General features: G+C 36.3%; 2 protein-coding genes across 7 annotated transcripts; both read right to left on the bottom strand.

The window, feature by feature from the left end:
• Positions 1 to 1,231: 1,231 nt before the first annotated feature.
• On the bottom strand, positions 1,232 to 4,635 carry LOC110821501 (protein FAR-RED ELONGATED HYPOCOTYL 3-like). Of its 2 annotated transcripts, none has more exons than XM_022051362.2 (3): positions 4,339 to 4,635; positions 2,627 to 3,228; positions 1,232 to 1,753 (listed from the first exon to the last, which is right to left on the bottom strand). In XM_022051362.2, the coding sequence occupies exons 2-3, from the start codon at positions 3,176 to 3,178 to the stop codon at positions 1,532 to 1,534; spliced, it is 774 nt and encodes a 257-aa protein (XP_021907054.1). In that variant the 5' UTR covers positions 3,179 to 3,228; positions 4,339 to 4,635; the 3' UTR covers positions 1,232 to 1,531. The 2 variants fall into 2 exon arrangements, with proteins under 2 accessions (XP_021907054.1, XP_021907055.1); XM_022051363.2 differs by having other exon boundaries at positions 2,627 to 3,184.
• Positions 4,636 to 11,219: 6,584 nt separating this feature from the next.
• On the bottom strand, positions 11,220 to 18,877 carry LOC110821470 (protein FAR1-RELATED SEQUENCE 5). 5 transcript variants are annotated; one of them, XR_002541067.2, is made up of 4 exons: positions 18,528 to 18,877; positions 17,356 to 17,966; positions 15,720 to 15,983; positions 11,220 to 12,678 (listed from the first exon to the last, which is right to left on the bottom strand). XR_002541067.2 is itself a non-coding variant. In XM_022051327.2 (3 exons), exons 2-3 carry the CDS (start codon positions 17,893 to 17,895, stop codon positions 15,887 to 15,889), a joined length of 648 nt encoding a protein of 215 aa, XP_021907019.1. In that variant the 5' UTR covers positions 17,896 to 17,966; positions 18,528 to 18,877; the 3' UTR covers positions 14,859 to 15,886. The 5 variants fall into 5 exon arrangements, 3 of the variants coding, with proteins under 3 accessions (XP_021907019.1, XP_021907017.1, XP_021907018.1); XR_002541066.2 differs by lacking the exon at positions 11,220 to 12,678 and adding an exon at positions 14,859 to 15,292; XM_022051327.2 differs by lacking the exon at positions 11,220 to 12,678 and having other exon boundaries at positions 14,859 to 15,983; positions 17,345 to 17,966.
• Positions 18,878 to 19,296: the final 419 nt, after the last annotated feature.

The following is a 19,296-nucleotide window of genomic DNA, read 5'->3' as shown; positions in this document are numbered from 1 at the left end:
ATAGAAACTTCAGAATCATGTTTGAAGAGAATTGGCAGCACTGATCAACGATGTTCATCGATAAGAGTATGTACCTTCTTTCTGTGCTGATCAACCATGTTGATTGAAAATGTTATGCACTTTCGATGCAGATTTTGTATATCTGTGGAATTGTTTTGATCAGATTGCTCTAAATGCATTAGTTATGATTCGAAATAAATATTTTGGACTGTAGAAAATTCATAAAACATTTTCACCTTATTCTAACAATAAAGGAAAAGTACAATGTAATCTCATCATTCATTCAACTGGTGTGGGTTCATTCTAGGTCTATCCCCAAGTAAATAAAAAACAATTATTTTCATTTATGATCAGGGTCATCACCATAATTTTTGTTTGTAATGTTTAGGAGTTTTTGTATGTATATGGTGTACAATGCAGCTTTTTGTGTTTTTACAAAGGAAATAATTTAAGCAAGACTTATATTGTAACTACTCATATTTAACTCATATATATTAAACTATGTAATTTTTTACTGATACTAAATTATGCATTGTTTGCTTTGGTACAATATTAGCAATTAAATAATAAAAAATATTACAATCAAATAACTATATTGACACAAACCGTTAGCATATATATGTATATGTGTGCATGTGTGTACACATATATGAATACATCATCTTTAAAATTTTAGAAACAATAATAAAAGTATATGTTTTAATCTTTGTCATCTTGTATTTTTATTTTTGCATCTTCCACTGCAATGAAGTTTTGAGGTGTGTAAACCATTTAGAAAGGAAATAAGAAAGGAGTCCCACATCGGATATTCGAACAAGCAATTGAAGATACACACTTCACTACCCCATCATCATCTTAAAATGACACTTTCTCTATGCAGCCGAGGCCCTAAAACTGACAAGAAAAATTGAACCTTTACAACCAAACCATTCCAGTTCTTTACCAAAACCCTAAAGGAAAAAAAATTGCAAAGTGAATCCCAAATTGACTGGTTAGTCTAAACTTATTCATGCATTTATATACTCTTAGAATAGAAATTTATTTTTAAAAAAATTCTGATTTATATATTTTAGTGATTCTATAAAATCCTTTCAACAATCTATATTATATTAAAAGAATATTTATATGATCTAATCGATTGCATTGTGTAAACTCCACAATAACAGAACCAGAAAAAATAATTTTTTTTTATTATATTAGTATTTTCTATTTTAATACCATAGCAAAAAAAAGACCAAAAAGAATATCCATTTATTGACAAGCTGCAGTTCCAATGTCAAAACTGAAGAACATCTTATGCTAATATATTTTACATGGAAACATGATGTTACATTGAAGCTTTGGCAAAAGCACGTTGGACCATGTACACTTGAATCACAACTCTGCAAGTATGACTGGAAAAATAAAAGGATCTCGCACTTCATTTGCCATGATTAGCTCAATCGAATTCCACAGATGAACTGGATAACATGCCTTGTTGACGATAAACATGGACGTTGGGAACAATTCTTGAAAGTAAGCTAACCCGGTTCTACATCCATTCACTATCAGAATCATCTGATTGTTCCTCCTCAATTGCCTTTATGCTCTGCACTACATCGGCAACTTTTTTTGAAATGTGTTCTGTGTGCTTCTCTAGATCTTTCAGAATCAGATTCAACTGTTCTTCATACGCAGCACACCGCCGTTTACATTTCTGCCTCTCGTTATACAGCTTGAGTGATAGTTCACGGATTCTCTTATCCTTCTCATCCTGCAAAGGTCAGCTAGCAAATGGGCTCAGAGATCTTTGTGCAGCAACTAAAACACTACCAAAAGATTTTGAACTAATTAAACATATGACCGAAGAACCAGCAAATATATTAGCGCTATCTAACAAAGGTGGCATGTCGTTATGCCAGTCTCTACTAGACTCGGGACCAAATTTTGGATAACAAAACAATTAGATGGTGAAATCACCACAGATCACTCGCCCCGGTTGGCAATGGTGATATCAATACAAGCAACAAAAGTTAGTAACTAATGAACTTAACTTTTCACTTTTTATTTAAAAATAAATAAACTTATCTTTTCTAGTTATTTTGATGGTAAACTCAATTTTGACCAGAGTTTGTGAGATCCAAACAAGAGATTTGGATTAAATAACTATTATACACATGAAATCAGGTCAAGCCATCAAAACAGAACAAGATGGTAATCTTATACATCACTGGAATTTTTAAAAATATAAGCCAGACTTAATTTCTTGTTCTTGAGGTAGAAAATATTCACTTTCTATTTGTTTATTCCTTGTTCCATTTCAGGAGGCTTGTTCTATCAGGACATTGCGAGAAGTGGAAAGTCAGAGAAGGCCTTAATTGTTTTTCTGTCTATCAATTTAGAGCTCCAAAAGAGGTTAAATAACAAAAGGAAAAAATGGAACACAGGATGAAATTTTTGTGTGTATATAGATAACACGAGTTTTCCTAGGAAACTTGGGTATTTTCACCTATGAAAATTTCTCAAATGTCTACAAATTAGTGTAAATTAAGATAAAACTTTCTTCGTAGACTCATTTTCTAGTTAGCTTTTGATTTACCTATCCATGCATTTGCAATACATATACTTCTCACATATTCAAGCATACCTCACTTAATAACTGCTTTCCAGATCCCCGCCATGGAACTTTATTAGGACTCATTAGCTTATGACTGTGCTCTTTAATGAACTTTGTAACAACCCATTTTCCTCCGTCTCTCAAAGCTAGCCTTATCATTGCTTGGCAGCCTTCTCGAGTAATTGGTGGTGGAGGAAGAACTCTGTCTTTTCTATAGACATACTTCTTTGCACGGAAACCTTCTTTTGAACAAACAAAATCTTGACCAATAACTTGATTGTTTACCCGTGACCGGCGATTATGGTGGATGCGGACAGTGAAGCCAGTGCGCCTGCCGTATGTAGCATAAAATTCTCTGGCTTCATCTCTTGAATTGAAAACCATGCCAATGCATGGTTCTAATCCTTCCGAATTTTCAGGGAGATCTGCAGGAGACCTTTTTTCTATTTCATCATCCTCACCTACAGAAAATTCCAAGTTTTTTGGGATTACTTCTACTTTTCCATACTCCTCGTAGGTTTCACCTTGCACATCTAAGTCACTTTCATCTGAATCAAATCCAAGTCCCAAATGTTTATCCATGATCACCTATTGCAGAAATGGACAATCCATTCTTTATCTATCATCACTAACTGAAAGAAAAGAAAAAAAAAAGCTGAATAAATTAAACTTGCTAAAAGATCTACACGGAAAAATAGTATTACGTTTCTTCCTCATCAGTTTTGCTGATTATAAACAAACATCTTTAGAGCTTCACCACCACTACTCCTGGTAGCCATTTACCAATAATGGCATAGCGACAAGGAGGTGGCAGCATACACAGCATATTACTTGGTTAAAATATTTCTGATTGTAGTTCGTACCATATACAAATTATATCTATCAAAGGAAGTACCATCCAACAAAAAAAAAAAACATAATTGAATAGCATTTCCCCCTGCAGGTTGAGCAGCAAACAGTGCCACATGTTTGCATTTGCCACCAAGATGGCCTCTAATATTCTTTAGCCAATGCCAGGACCAATGTCTAAAATCTTGAGCATTGATGTTTAATACAGTCAAATAAGAAAATGGAAGCCTTCCCTTTACTTCTCCTTGATGGAGGTTTTATTTTCCTAGATTGTATCCTCATCTTTTATCCAATTCATTTTCCATCATGATTTCGAGCTTTGATTAAGAGACCAAAAAGGAATCCGAAGATATATCCTGGTTGTATTTCATCTCTTCGACAAGTTTAACCATGAGCACTCGACCCTATCGATGCAAAGGAAAGAAGATCTTATTGCTTGCTTCTGAGAAAATTTCCAAAAGAACAATTTCAACAAAATCTATCAATTTCTTATTTGACACTCTCTCTAGTCCTCTATTCATAAGTACATTGACTGTTCAAAGAGTTTCCATTACTCCCATTAATAACTGTTCTAGCAGGAGCCTTCCATAAAGACAAATTACTCTGTATTAAGTATCATACCTAACCCCAGTGAACTATCCTATTTATAAGTTCACCCATTAATTTTCTCAAAACTACAAACTTTTAACACCAGTGAAATATTCGAACCCTCCAAAATCCCTTTATGCCCTAGAAATTCAAAAACAAGTAAAACTACACAATGCTACGTTGATAAGCACATAAGAGAACTGAAAATCATAAAGAAAATCGAAAATTATAACTAAAAGAGTTTAGAATTAAAAAAAGAAAATGAGAGAACAAGAGATATGGGCCACCGGATTCGAAGAACTCACCGATGGCAATAGAAACCCTAAAAATCCACCTCTTGTGGAACCAAATGGTTTTCGTGAAGACTTGGAAAGGACGATTAAGTTAGAAGGAAGTGAGTGCTGCTGTTCGGTTTGTGACGAGAGACAATGCACGGACCCCCAACGAGCTGAGAGAGAAGAACAGAAAGGTACGATCTTTACTCTTTCTCGCTCGTTGCTTGTGTATCCGTGCTCCGCACGCGCCTATGGAGTTCGAACAGAGAGGCAGCAAAATCGATTTGTTGACGAGCTTGATTTTCAATTAGTCAGTCAAAATTTTTTCTGACGGGTTTAAATATTTTAAATTTAATTTAAAATAATTATTTTTTATTATTTGCAAATAAACTACTTTATATTCTCTAATATTATGTGTTTATAACATATTATAAATTCCTTTTTAATGCTAAATTTTTTTTGAGATTTTTTAATATTATATTACTAATATGTGATATATTATTTTAATAAAAGAACGAAAAAATGTAAACTTTTATTTTGTATGTATATATATATATCTATATATCCACACTACCCAAGTCAAGAGTTTGATTGATGTGATAGCCCATTTTCGGTTCTGACTACATTAAGATAAAATATCCCACCATTCTGTCCCAACACACTGCATTTAGAAAATTCAACTTAGTAATTAACCACGTGGTAAACAAATCTCTTTACAACGAATACATCACTAGACTAAAAATCAACTCAACAAACACAACCAAACACACGAAAGTCTAACAACTACTTTAACACGATTAGTCGTACTATTACATTTCAATTGAAGTATACAATATTACAATTATTTCTCTTTTTAAGTATGGTACTCTGTTGCTGAGCATTTCGATTTCTGTCTCAATGCATCTGGAAATAAAATTAATGACTATACATAATTCAGTAAGATAAAATTTAGAATTGAAAAACTAAAGTATAGTAATTAGTTAAACTCCCTCCCCAATATTTTATATCTTTTTTCTTCTGCATCCCTTTCCTACTAACCACACTCTCTCACCACTCAATAGTCTCCTCATACCTATACTCACTCTCATTTGCTACCTATTATTTCCAACACTCTATCCTTTGCTATCATATATAAAAGGATGACAAAACCCGACTCCCTCTACCTCAACCTAACCCTCAAGGGTTAGCCCCATCGACGGACCAATTGGGTAACACAAAACACACAAACGCTTATGACGATAACGCCACACTAATTCATAACCAAACAACCAGTCAATATCACTCACGTGTACAACCTTCTAAAATAAACAATCAGCCCCTCACATTCTAACCTGCAAACACTAGCCCCGAATGGACCACACACGCACACTTTTGCTGCATCTAAGGTCTCACCCCAACAACATATATAACCAATATATGCCGGCCACCAAGTGGCCACACACGCAAACACATCACATCATCATATCGACACCCCAACACACCACAATCCCAACATCTAACGACCACTGAATGGCCACATCGAAAATCGACAAATATCGGCCAACAGCCTCACACGCACCTGACTAGGTGAGCACCTTGTCGACTATTGAGTGGCCACACACACGCTACGTGACACCACTCACCATACCGACATACTGAAACCTACAAGCATCGACTAAAGGCCTCATATCCCCACGTATCTACACAAATAGGTAGCGACCAACGGATGGCCACCACTCCATCTACTTCCATTCCTATTTTTTAGTTTTTAATTTGTTTGACCTCACATCATTCTCACCTCTCGGCTACACACAGATCCCCCTCCCAAAGCTCCGTTCTTCCTTTCAACCGGTTCGTTCCCAACAATATATCCTACACAACTATAACTTTGAATCTTCTCTATTCCTCTCTCTTTCACACACTGTACCTCTACCTACTAGAACTATTCATCCGTACGGTTCAATCGGTATATTCTTTCTTCCTTCCTTAGGTTTCGGTCTCCAACCACACCTCTACCTCCAAATCACCTCACTACTTCCTCCTCTCTACCTCTGTACACCTTAGCTAACCTGAAACATAAAAATGCAAAGTGCATTACCATAAATAAGTTTGAAATTCCAAATTCTCCTTACCTCTCGCTTCTATATTCCTCTGTCTCACAAAATCTACTACGGCTTCACCTCCTCCAGGAACTTTTGGTTAATCGCCTATCCCCCTAACTTGTTTCCTTCTCTTTCTCGCACACTCTCTGTTTTTCCCCTTTCTTCGTTTTTCTCTCTCTTGCTCACTCTCTGTTTTCTCTTTTCCTCCTTTTTCTTCTCTACCCAATCTCCCCTTTTTATACCCAACCCAAGCCCAATCTTGACCTTTGAAATGCCCATATAATCCCAGTCATCCATCCTACCCTCCCTTACTTATATATCTAGGTTGTTACAATATCCTCCCTTTTAAAAAAATTTGGTCCCTCAAATTTCATTACACTACATTACCTTGAAAAGTTGCAGATAGTTGGTTCTCATCTCGTCCTCCCGTTCCCAAGTTGTCTCCTCCTCAGAGTGATTTGCCATAGTACTTTCACCATCGGTATTATCCTACTTCTCAACTTTCTTTCTTGTCATTCCATGATATGTATTGCTTTTTCCTCATACATCAAGTCCTTCTCCAACTGCAGCATTTCATGATGTAAAATATGTGTCGGATCAGGTTGATACTTTCGTAACATCAAAACATGAAACACATCATGTATCCCGACATATTTCAGAGGAAGTAAAATTCGATAAGCAACTGTACCTACTATTTAAAGAATCTCAAAAGGCCTAATAAAATGGGAGCTCAGTTCCCCTTCTTTCCAAATCTCAACACTATGGAGTAAAGCGTGTATGTTGTCACACTCCCTGCCTTCCAAAGGTGCCTAGAGGATAGACCAGACGCAGCAGAGCGACAACCCGGGAGCGGATTCCCCACCGGCAGGGGGACAGGAGACAGCCATCTCGAGGCACATCACGACCTACAGGCAAGACCGGCGAGACCTGGGAACGCAACCCGATTGGGAGTCAGAGGATCCATAGTATCTGCAGCCCCACGGACTGAATATTCATCATTTTTTAAAGCGAGGGAAGGGATCTCTTTTCTGCAATGGAAAAAAAGGAGCAGATTTGACTCGGCACAACTTAACGATACATCCACTACCAATGATCTGTGCTTAGAATGTGTTGCTAGATCTCTGCTCGTCAAAGCTATACAAGCAACAACAAATGCAGTTTGACCAGGGGCAAGGCTTCCCTTTCATTACTTCTTTCACGATAAGGGAACCGCGTTCGCATCAGTCGAAGTGGTGGACCCTTCATGGATGCCACCTTCAGAAACACATGATCACCCACCTCAAACCCCATATCCCCCCTTCTATTATCTGCATACCCTTTCTGTCTACTTTGGGCTGCTTGCAAGTTCTTCTTTATCACTGATATCTTGGCAGTCGTCTTCTCTACTAACTCTGAACCCAACAACTGCCTTTTTCAAACTCATCCCAACAAACCGATGATCTGCAGGTCAACCATAAAGAACCTCATATGAGGCCATCCCAAGACTAACATAATAACTATCGTTGTAAGCAAACTCTATCAACGGTAGCATCTTTTCCCAATTTTTTCCAACATCCAAAACGCATGCCTGTAACATATCTTCCAATACATGTATAGTTCTTTTGGATTGTCCATTTGTCTGGGGATAAAAAGTTGTACTAAAATTTAGTTTTGTGTCTATTGCCAACTATAAACTTCTCCATAACTTGAAGGTGAATCTGGGGTCTTTATCCGAAATAGTGGAGACAGAGATTCCATGCAGTCTAAATACTTTTCTCATATATAACCCGACGAGATGGTCAAGTGAGTCTGAAATTTTCGTAGCAAAAAAATGTGAGGATTTAGTCAGCCTATCCATAATTAACCAAATACTATCTTGGTCCATGCGCTTTTTTGGTAAACCTGTCACAAAATCTATCAAAATATACTCCCACTTCCACTCTGGTATTGGTAATTGTTGCAATAATCCATCGGGTTTCTGGTGTTCTACTTTTGCATGCTAACACATCAAATATTTTGACACAAACTTAGCAACATCCATTCTCATCCCATGCCACCAATAAGGTTGTTACAAATCTCTGTACATCTTGGTACTCCTTGAATACATGGCAAATCTTGTGTTGTGTGCTTCCTGAGGATTTTTTTCTGTAAATCATTGTCATTGGGCACACACATCCTGTCCCTATATCTGAGCACTCCATCACTATGTAAGCTAAATTCAATCGATGTCCCTTACTCCATTCCTTCCTTGATCAACTGTAGACCGGTATCAGCTATTTGACACTCTTTAATTTTTTGAATTAAGGTTAGTTGGGTTCTCAAGCTGGCTATATACTTATTGCGATGTTGTTCTTGAATTTTCACTCGTTGCATGACTCCGCGTAATTCCCACTCAGTTGCTATCAAATGCGTCAACATCCTGATACTCTTCGATTGACAGCATTAACTACTACATTTTTTTTCCCCGGATGATAACAGATTTTGCAGTCAAAATCTTTCAACAAATCCATCGATCGCCTCTACTGCATATTGAGCTCTTTGTGTATGAACAAGTATTGTAAACTCTTATGATTGGTATAAATATCAAATGTCTCCATATATAAATAGTATCGCCACAATTTCAGGGCATATATCACTGCAGTCAACTCCAAATCATATGTCGGATAATTTCTTTTATGTATCTTCAGTTGTCTGGAGCCATACGCAATTACCTTTCCATGCTGCATTAATACACATCCCAACCCCAAACAAGACGCATCACTATAGACTACGTAGCCCCCACTTCCCGAGGGGATGACTAATACTGGAGTCGTGATGAGTTTCCATTTAAGCTGACAGAAACTATTCTCACAATTCTCATCCCATTCAAATTTTATACTTTTCTTAGTCAATCTAGTAAGTGGAGCTGCTATGCTCGAGAATCCTTTGATAAACCGATTATAGTACCCTGCTAATCCCAGGAAGCTTCTAACCTCAGTTATAGTGCTTGGTCTATCCCATTTCACCACTACTTCTACCTTTGCCAGATCCACTTAAATTTCATCTTTCAACATTATATGCCCCAAGAATAATATCTTATCTAACTAAAATTCACACTTACTAAACTTTGCATATAACTTGGCTTTTTGCAGTATTGTCAGCACACTCGTCAGATGCTCTGCATGTTCCTCTGAATCTTTAGAGTATATCAATATATCATCTACGAAAATAATTACATAACGATCCAAGAGAGGTAAGAACACTCAGTTCATCAAGTCCATGAATACTACAGGGGCATTTGTCAGTCCAAAAGATATGACAAGGAATTCATACTGCCCATACTTACTGCGAAAAGTCATCTTCACTATATCCTCTACCCTAATCTTTAATTGGTGATACCTGAATCTTATATCTATTTTTGAGAATATCTACGCTCCCTGGAGTTAATCAAAGAAGTCATATATCCTCGAAAGTGAGTATTTCTTCTTTATCATCACCTGATTCAAATCTCTATAGTCAATGCACATTCGCATAGTTCCGTCCTTTTTCTTCACAAACAATACAGGTGCGCCCCATTGTGATATACTTAGCCTTATGAACTTTTTATCTAACAATTCCTGTAGCTATTTACTCAGTTCTAACAATTCCGATCTGGCCATCCGATACGAGACTTTTTTTTTTGAAATAAAAAGTATAGTATATATTGACAAGGTACCAAAAAAAGGGGTACCACCATTTACAAAAGATTTACAATCATGTTGGCATGTCAATGACATTCCCAAAATCAATATTACTGATTAATGTCATGACCAATTATAATAGACCCAAAATAATGAAGCTACCTTTCTTTTATACTAGAAATACTACTCTCAACACTATCAAAAGCTCTATTATTTCTTTTCTTCTAAATAATCTAGAACACAATCAAAGGAATCAAGTTAGTAATCTTATTTTTTACATATAAACCATCCCACATGCAGATTTCACCCTCCACAGACCCAGCCGTAACCCACTCCACACCCAGTAAGCCAACAACAAAACTCTAAAGGCTATGAGCAATCGGACACCACAGAAGGAGATGGTTACATGTTTCCTCAACATTTAAAAAACAATAACAACCATTAATGAGAATCCTTCCTCTACTTCTCAACTTATTGATTGTTAAAATCTTCTCCCAACAAGCCTCCCAAGCAAGCAAAAAAAAAAGCAATGCAGGGCGAAGCCAAAGTTTTCCAAATTTATTTGGCAAGGAAGTTGCATCTCAAAACAATTCTCTTTTCTATATAAATAGTTATAATATGACTTGATAGAAAAAAATACCATTCTTTTCAAGCTTCCACAGCCCGATCATCAGAGTTGGAAATAGATGTTACAGCTAATATCAACAATAAATCCTCAAACTCTTGTATCTCTCAGTCATTCGATTCAGATATTACATCCAGTATGAGGCTTTGGAAATGGGTTGGGTTCCGGGTTGCAACTCTATAGTGAATTCAACTTCTCTATCCGACGATAGCCCAAGAATACATCAGGAAAGTCCCAGACCACTGGTATCTCCTGAAGCATGGTCTTTTTACTCCCGTTCCCTATCAAATGTACTTATGAGAATTTTAACGTATAATCCATAAAATTCAAGATGTCATACTTTACTTATAATTCATGAGTATCGAACATATGTCAAATAAAGACAAACACTAAACAACCATTTTACCCAATTATCAATGTTTTATTGTATTTCCATAACAATTTATAAGAGTATATATTTATTATCTTCTTTATATATATATATATATATATATATATGTGGAAAAAGGTTCCTCGTTAGGAATTTCAAATATAACTTTCTTATAAAAGTAATTTACATGTGTATGATGTGCAGTTAGCCAATTCTATCCCCCCAATATTACATCAAAGTCCTTAATATCCAACAAAAGTAAGTTCACTCCCAGTTCCCTACCCACTATTTCTACCTTACATGACCTATATATTACATCAGTATACATGATGATGCTAGTTGGCACGAATACCATGAACATGCCCTCTAACCTTACTAGCTCTACCTTCAGTTTAGATGTTATGCGAGGTGAATAAATATGTTGCCCTTGGATTAATTAGAGCTTTAGCAAAAAAATTTGATATGTAAAGTGTACCTTGAACCTCTGGGGTGACCTCTGCATCCTGTGATGTTAGGGCAAATACTCTACCTAAAACCATTGATCTGCTGCGCTCCTTGAGTATGGGACAATCTTGCACCGAATGCTGAGTATTGCCACATCTATAACATCCTCAACTAGAAATTGTGCATGGTTTATCCCCATGACTCTTACCACAATACGTACAATCTACATTCTTCGACAATATCTAATGTTCTGGAGTCAAATCCTAAACTGTTCTCTACCTCTTCTTCATCAGAACAGAGAGTGGTAGTATCCGCTTATAACTAGGGGTTCCTCTACTATACTCTATCTGCTCCTTATATAAAGTTTCTACCAATTGTGTCTTCTCTAATACTGTCTGATAAGCAGGTAAGGCGAACACTGCTACCTGATGATACAACTCCAGTCTCAGCCCCTTTTCAAATCTCTTGACCTTCTTCAGCTCATTCATAATAACTTTCAGAGTAAAACGACCCAATTCTATATACATTTCTACATACTCCGTCACTGACAACTTTTATTGACGCAGCTCTGTGAATTCGATCTCTTTGTTCTACTTGAGAAAATCAAAAAAATATTTAGTATTGAAGGCCTTTAGGAACACTTTCCAGGTTACTGGAGAAATTAAGACTCTTTTCTTCAAATTCCACCAATGTTCCGCAGATCCTCTTAACATCAAGGTAGCTAGCTATACTTTTTGCTCGACTGTTACCTCTATCACATCAAATAGCTTCTCAGTTTCCTTGATCCAATCCTCTACCACTAGTGGGTCAGAACCTCCATTGAATATCGGGGGGTTCAACCTTTGGTATTTGTCAATATTACTCGTATCCACCTCACCCTGGCCAATGCTCTTATGCATCTAGAAGGATGACTCTGGCCATAACTCTTTCTCCCTAATCATTGTGGTTAGATTCTCTACCACCCTGCACAACCAGTTGAAGTCATCCTGATGGCCAGTGGTATGTCCCATGGGCAGTATCTGGAACGTAGTAGGCAGTCTATGATGGGTGGTGGGTGACACTGTTGGGAATGGGAGCGATCCTTGGAAGGCAAAAATGGCACTTGCTGGAATGACAGAGCCCCCTAAGGTGCTGTCGATGTCCCCTGAGGGGCTGGTGTCGATCCCCATTGGGGTCAGCCTCTACCCTTTTTCATCGCCTCTCCTTGTCTACCTGCATCGTAACGACCTATATTAGTTTTCTTTTCCTTGATTTATAAAGGATGTTATAATCTATTACATAGATATCTATCCCTAGGATTATGCTCTGATACCAACTGTGACAGTCCATTTCCTATCATGACTACATTAAGATAAAATATCTCACTATCCTATCCCAACACACTGCATTTAGAAAATTCAACTAATTTTCTTAGCAATTAGCCATGAGGTAGACAAATCTCTTTACAACGAATACATTATTAGAGTCAAAATCAACTCAACAAACATAACCAAACACATGAAAGTCCAACCACTACTTTGACATGATTAGTTGTACTATTACATCTCAATTGAAGTATACAATATTACAATCATTTCTCTTTTAGGTATGGTGCTCTGTTGTTAAGCATCCCGATTCTTGTCTCAATGCATCTGGAAATAAAGGTAATGAGTATACATAACTCAATAAGATAAAATTTAAAACTGAAAACTAAAGTATAACAATTAGTTAAACTCCCTCCCCAATATTTTATATCTTTTTCCTTCTATACTCCATTCCTCCCTTTCCTACTAACCACACTCTCTCACCACCCAATACTCTCCTCATACCTATACTCACTCCCATTCGCTACTTACTTCTTCCAACACTCTATCCTTCCTTATCATATGCAAAAAGATGACAAAACCCAGCTCCCCCTACCTCAACCTAACCCTCAATGGTTATCCCGCCGGCACACCAACCGCAGAACATAAAACACACAAACACCTATGACGATAATGCCACACTAATTTATCACCAAACAACCAGTCAATATCACTCACGTGTACAACCTTCTAAAATAAACAACCAGCCCCTCACATTCTAACCTGCAAACACCGGCCCCAAATGGACCACACACGCACACTCTTACTGCATCTAAGGTCTCACCCCAACAGCATATATAACCAATATATGCCGGCCACCAAGTGGCCACACACGCAAACACATCACATCATCATATCGACACCCCAACACACCACAATCCCAGCAACTAACGACCACTGAATGGCCACATCGAAAATCGACAAATATCGGCCAACAGCCTCACACGCACCTGACTAGGTGAGCGCCTTATAGACCATTGAGTGGCCACACACACGCTACGTGCCACCACTCACCATACCGGCATACTGAAACCTGCAAGCATCGACTAAAGGCCTCATATCCCCACGCATCTACACAAATAGGTATCGACCAATGGATGGCCACCACTCCATCTACTTCCATTCCTATTTTTAAGTTTCTAATTTGTTTGACCTCATGTCACTCTCACCTCTCGGCTACACATAGATCCCCCTCCCAACGCTCTGTTCTTCCTTTCAACCAGTTCGTTCCCAACAATATAACCTACACAACTCTAACTCTGAATCTTCTCTACTCCTCTCTCTTTCACACTTTGTGTATCTCTACCTACTAGAACAACCGTTTATCTCTACAGTTCAATCGGCATGTTCTTTCTTCCTTCCTCAGGTTTCATTCTCCAACCACACCTTTACCTCAAAATCACCTCACCACTTTCTCTTCCCTACCTTTATGCACCTTAGCTAACCTAAAACACAAAAATACAAAATGCATTGCCATAAATAAGTTTGAAATTCCAAATTCTCCTTACCTCTTGCTTCCATATTCCTCTGTCTCACAAAATCTACTGCAAACTCACCTCCTCCAAGAACTTTTGGTCAATTGTCTCTCGCCCTAACTCGTTTCCTTCTTTTTCCTGCACACTCTCTATTTTTTCCCTTTTCTTTGTTTTCCTCTCTCTCTTGCTCACTCTCTGTTTTCTCTTTTCTTCCTTTTTCTTCTCTGCCCGATCTCCCCTTTTTATACCTAATCCAAGCCCAATCTTGACTCTTGAAATGCTCATCTAATCTCAGCTATCCATTCTACCCTCTCTTACTTATATATCTAAACTATTATAATTGAAGTTATATAACCATGAAGTGGAAATACTACGTAATCAAATTTTTATAAAAATAAGTTAATTAATTAATTAATTTCTATTTTTTATAAATAATTATTTATTAGAGTAACATTTCAAGTATTGTATTTTTGTATAGGAAAAAATATATTTATAACTATAAATTAAAATAATAAGTAAAGATTTCTAATAAACCCATTACAAAAGGTCATGCAAATATGTAACCTGAAAAAACTTACATAAAACTGCAAACCACATTTCATCCCAAAAGCACAATGTATTTACAACAAAATTCAAGGTGAATAATAAAGTATTGGATTGTTAGTAATTCTATCCCTCTTCTCGAAAATATGAATTCGAACCGAGAACTGTACATCTCTTATGCTAGAACTGACAAAGAAAAAAAAAATCGAAGTGATTAAAAATAAAAAAGATATTAAGATCAAACCCTACTACTTTCTCCGGTGGGTCGAAAGGCGAAATAAGTTGGTTTCTTGGCATGCATTCTCTCTCCTATAGCATAAAAGTCTAACAGATCTAATTTACCCTCTAAGCAATTTGGTTGTCTTCCTCCACAAAGCACAATTCGTACTAGAGTCATACTCTGGGAGATCCCGGATGAAAGATATGACTCGGCTGAGTTGAACTGAAATGCTGCCCGCTCTGAACCTAAACACAATCATTTATCCAAGAGCAAACTTAAAGGAATTGAATTTCTGCTGTAGTTGAATCACACTGATTCTCCACTAAAGCTGCATCTGGTTTATTTCTCATTCACGTAGTTCTAATTTTTATAGTAATTTTAATATGCATAACTAGAACATAATTTTCTGTGTTCGAGTTAACACCACCTCCATTGTCAATTTTTTTACTGGAGGAATTCTCACCTCGGGAGACAAGAACTGAATTCTCATATTGACATGTTCAAGATGAGATAGTGATAACCCACACAATAAATCATATTTTAATTATGTATATTAAAACTAATATAAAAACTAAAAAATAACTAGGAAAATGAATTAGATGCAACCTAATGATGGGGGAGAATAACTGTAGACTGACAACATTAATCTGATTGCAAGTCCCCAGACCTTACCCTGTTTGCTATAGAGCTGATAATTGCACAACTCAAATGGATGGTTCACGCAAACTCGCACTAATCAGAGCAGGAACTTTCTTGGTCTTCAGACTCGAGCTCCTTCACAATATTGTTCATTTTCTCAACTTTCAATGATAGTTGCTGACTGTGCTCCTCTATATATTTCAAGACCATCTGTAGCTGTTCCTGGTAAGCAGCAGATTTCTTTCTCTCACGATGCAACTCCGTAGATAATTCTCTGATCTTAAGATCTTTCTCATCCTGAAATATAAAAAAATGTATGAGACTAGGGGAGTAAAAAAAACTCAAGGGATTAGAAAAATTCTAAAACACAGAACTCTCAATATGCAGGAATGCTGCTACGGAGTAGATTACTGGGTGTTCTTATGATTTAATTAATACACCTCTACTTGACCTTTATGGCCATCATATCTAGGACTATTTTATAGCAGTTGACTTGAACCTCTATTTTTTTATGGGGAAAGAATGACATAACCATCACACAAAGCCTTCTGGTTATATCTAGGATGAAAGCAAATATGAAGAGGCTTCTGCTTCTGATCAGCTTTCTGGTTAGCTGTTGAATTCATTATATATACAAGGCCCAGGCCTATTCCTATCAGTTCACTAGCAGAGCACAGGGATTGACATGACAAGGCTTCATAACCAATTTCCAAAGGTTCATTGGTTTAATTGCATTTTTTCTCGAAACATGAATAACCAAATAACCACCTACTAGCAAAAAAGTAAAGCAAAACAGGAAGGAAAACATAAACAAATTCTCCTTCTATGCAACCAACTGCTGAACGTACTTTGAATTTAACAATGAAGCTTCACACGGAAATGATTTGAGAATGTTCTTATGAATGTGAATATACAACCAAGTTGCGGATGGATAAATTTTAACACAATTACTTTTAAAGACTTTAGATAATGACTGACTAATGTAGTTAGTAATCATTATAAGCTTGTAATAATGAAGCTTCACATATAAATCAATCTCAAAAAACCAGCCATGATTTAAATTCAGTTCCCAAGTTCTTCCTGAGGTCTTGGCCTCCATGTCCTTAGAATCAAATTAGCTCTACTTTTCCTCCCCAAATAATTCTACAAATATATATATACACACACATACAAACAAAGGGAACTTCAACAGTGCCTCAAAATATTTGCAGTACAGATACCTCATGACAATGTGATGCCATTACTAGCAACCATTTGTTGCTAGATTGCCGCATATAGCTATATTTGTTTACCATTGGTTATCAATGGTTGTCGTCTTTGGCTACTGCATGTGGCTATTTATGATTATCAATAGTTATTTATCGGATGTAGACCAACATTCATTGATCTTCCTCAAAAGGTGATTAACATATGAACAACAATACTAGATAGCCAAATGCGATAGATAATAAATGATAGCCAAGATGATAATCATTGATAACAGAAAAGGTAACAAAATATACCGAGTATCTTAACAGAGTATAACTACAAGTGATAATTTACCAACAGTAGATAGCCACATATCATGAGATACTGTTACCGCAAAATAATTTGAGGTACTGCAGAACTCCACATAAATGAATAGCAAACTATGAGCATTATCTTACAAAATTACTTACTTCAACCATACCTCACAGAAAGCAATCCTATGAGATCTTCGAGGTGGTATCTTACTAGGGTTCAGCTCATGATTATGTTCCTTGACAAAACCATAGATAACCCACTTTCCTCCACCCTTTGCGGCTATCCTCAGCATCGCATTGCATCCTTCTCTTGTGGCAGGCCGTGGTGAAGAAACTTTATTTTCCCTTTTTGCATGCTTTTCTGCACGAAAACCTTCTTTTGAGCAAACAAACTCTCGACCAATGATTGAGTTATCTTTAAGGGATCTTCGTGTACGATTATTCCGTATGGTAAATCCCATCTGCCTTCCATACATCTCATAAAACTCCCTGGCCTCCTCTGCTGATTCAAATTCCATTCCTATGATGGGTTCAGGAGATTCTGAAATTACAGAAAATCTCTGGCTGGATGGTCGAGTCACATTATCATTTCCATCCAAATTATCTGACAGGTCATCACCCGGAGTTTCATGGCCATCAAAGGTTTCAGCTAGCCATTGTCTATAGTTTCTGTTGGAACTAAATTCTTGTCCGGACGTGCTCGCCATTATAACCTTCTCAAAAATTAATATGGGATTAAGGCACAAGATCAAGCCATAATGTTGAGCCTAGATAAAACCTAAAGACAGATAAAATATTTTTCATATTAGAGTATCTACAGAAAATGGTACTTGTATGTAAAACAATCAGCAGCAATCTCTTTTTCATTGAGCTAAATGGGATTTGTAACATTAGATAATTATACAATTCCGGCATGTACCGAAATTGGAATCCGCTGTTTATTATCAAAATTACCAATTCAGACCATGTATATGAAAGGTGAGCGATGTGAAACTGCAGTAAATATAAAATCCAGAGATTTACACTTTCTAGTTTCAATAACTAAAATTTCACTAATTAGAGTAATTAATTGCTCAACAAAGCGCGCCAAAACTTACATATTAGACTCAATCCAAACCTGCATTCTTATAATTTAGAAAGAGAACCCTAATCAAACACTTACTATTCCTTCCCCCCAAAAACGAAATTATTTATGAAAAGACAATAGCTTTTCTATATTTTCCCTAATAAGAGTAATTCCAACCATTTTGCCGAGGAAATTAACTCAGACAGAGAGAAGAAAGTAGAGTTCAAAAAAAAAAAGAGAAAAATTAGATGAAATGAAGAGAACAATTGGTACCCGGAAGAAAATCTTCAAACCAAAACCTGCTGCATTATTCAAGAGAATCCTAAATGTTTCGGAATTCACTCTCCAAGAAGATCTTCATCTGCTCAAGCACACATTCCAACAGAAAGACAATCAACAAGTGTAAATAACTATACATTACACTATATTACACTGACGATAAAAGTGGAGCGCCATAGCAGGAAATTAGAACTCTCAAAACCCTAAAAGCTTTTAGAGACTAAACCGGTGTCATCTCAACCCATTTATCTCTCAAGGAAACTATATAAACAGGTTTTCGCATAACTTCCATTTGAGTATCAGGGAGAGCTCGGGGCTCCCTCCTGCCCCGCTTCTTTTTTCTGTCCTTTATTATTTTTCTTTAATAAAACGAAGGCCCTTTTAAATAATTAATTAAATTATTATTTTGTTAATTAAAATTAGATTTTGATAAAATTACTACATTTTATATTATTATCAATTATTTTAATTTTTTTATTACAACTAAATTTCTGAATGATAAATATTTTCATATTATTCTTATAGTAATTTATTAACTAAAATATTTATTATAATGAATATATGTGTTATTTTTACATCTAATTATAAAAAATAAAATAATGTATCATATTGTAAAAATTGTGATATAAAATGATCATATTAATACTTACAAATATTATATAAATTATCAAAAAATTATTGACAAGTGTGAACTTGATATAAATTTAACAAGTGTAATTTTTTCTCCTGAGTTTTTAATAATTGTATAGATAATCGGCTCTTT

Source organism: Carica papaya, chromosome 5, assembly GCF_054855325.1.
Source record: "Carica papaya isolate Zhongbai chromosome 5, ASM5485532v1, whole genome shotgun sequence".
Taxonomy (NCBI): Eukaryota; Viridiplantae; Streptophyta; class Magnoliopsida; order Brassicales; family Caricaceae; genus Carica; species Carica papaya.
This window is presented reverse-complemented; position numbering and strand designations above follow the sequence as displayed.

Coding starts and splice junctions, on each gene's coding strand:
- LOC110821501 (XM_022051362.2), bottom strand. CDS start 3,178: ATGGATAAACATTTGGGACTTGGATTTGATTCAGATGAAAGTGACTTA. Junction 1,754..2,626: donor GAAAGCAGTTATTAAGTGAG/GTATGCTTGAAT, acceptor TGACCTTTGCAG/GATGAGAAGGATAAGAGAAT.
- LOC110821470 (XM_022051325.2), bottom strand. CDS start 17,895: ATGGCGAGCACGTCCGGACAAGAATTTAGTTCCAACAGAAACTATAGA. Junction 15,984..17,355: donor ATAGGATTGCTTTCTGTGAG/GTATGGTTGAAG, acceptor TTTATATTTCAG/GATGAGAAAGATCTTAAGAT.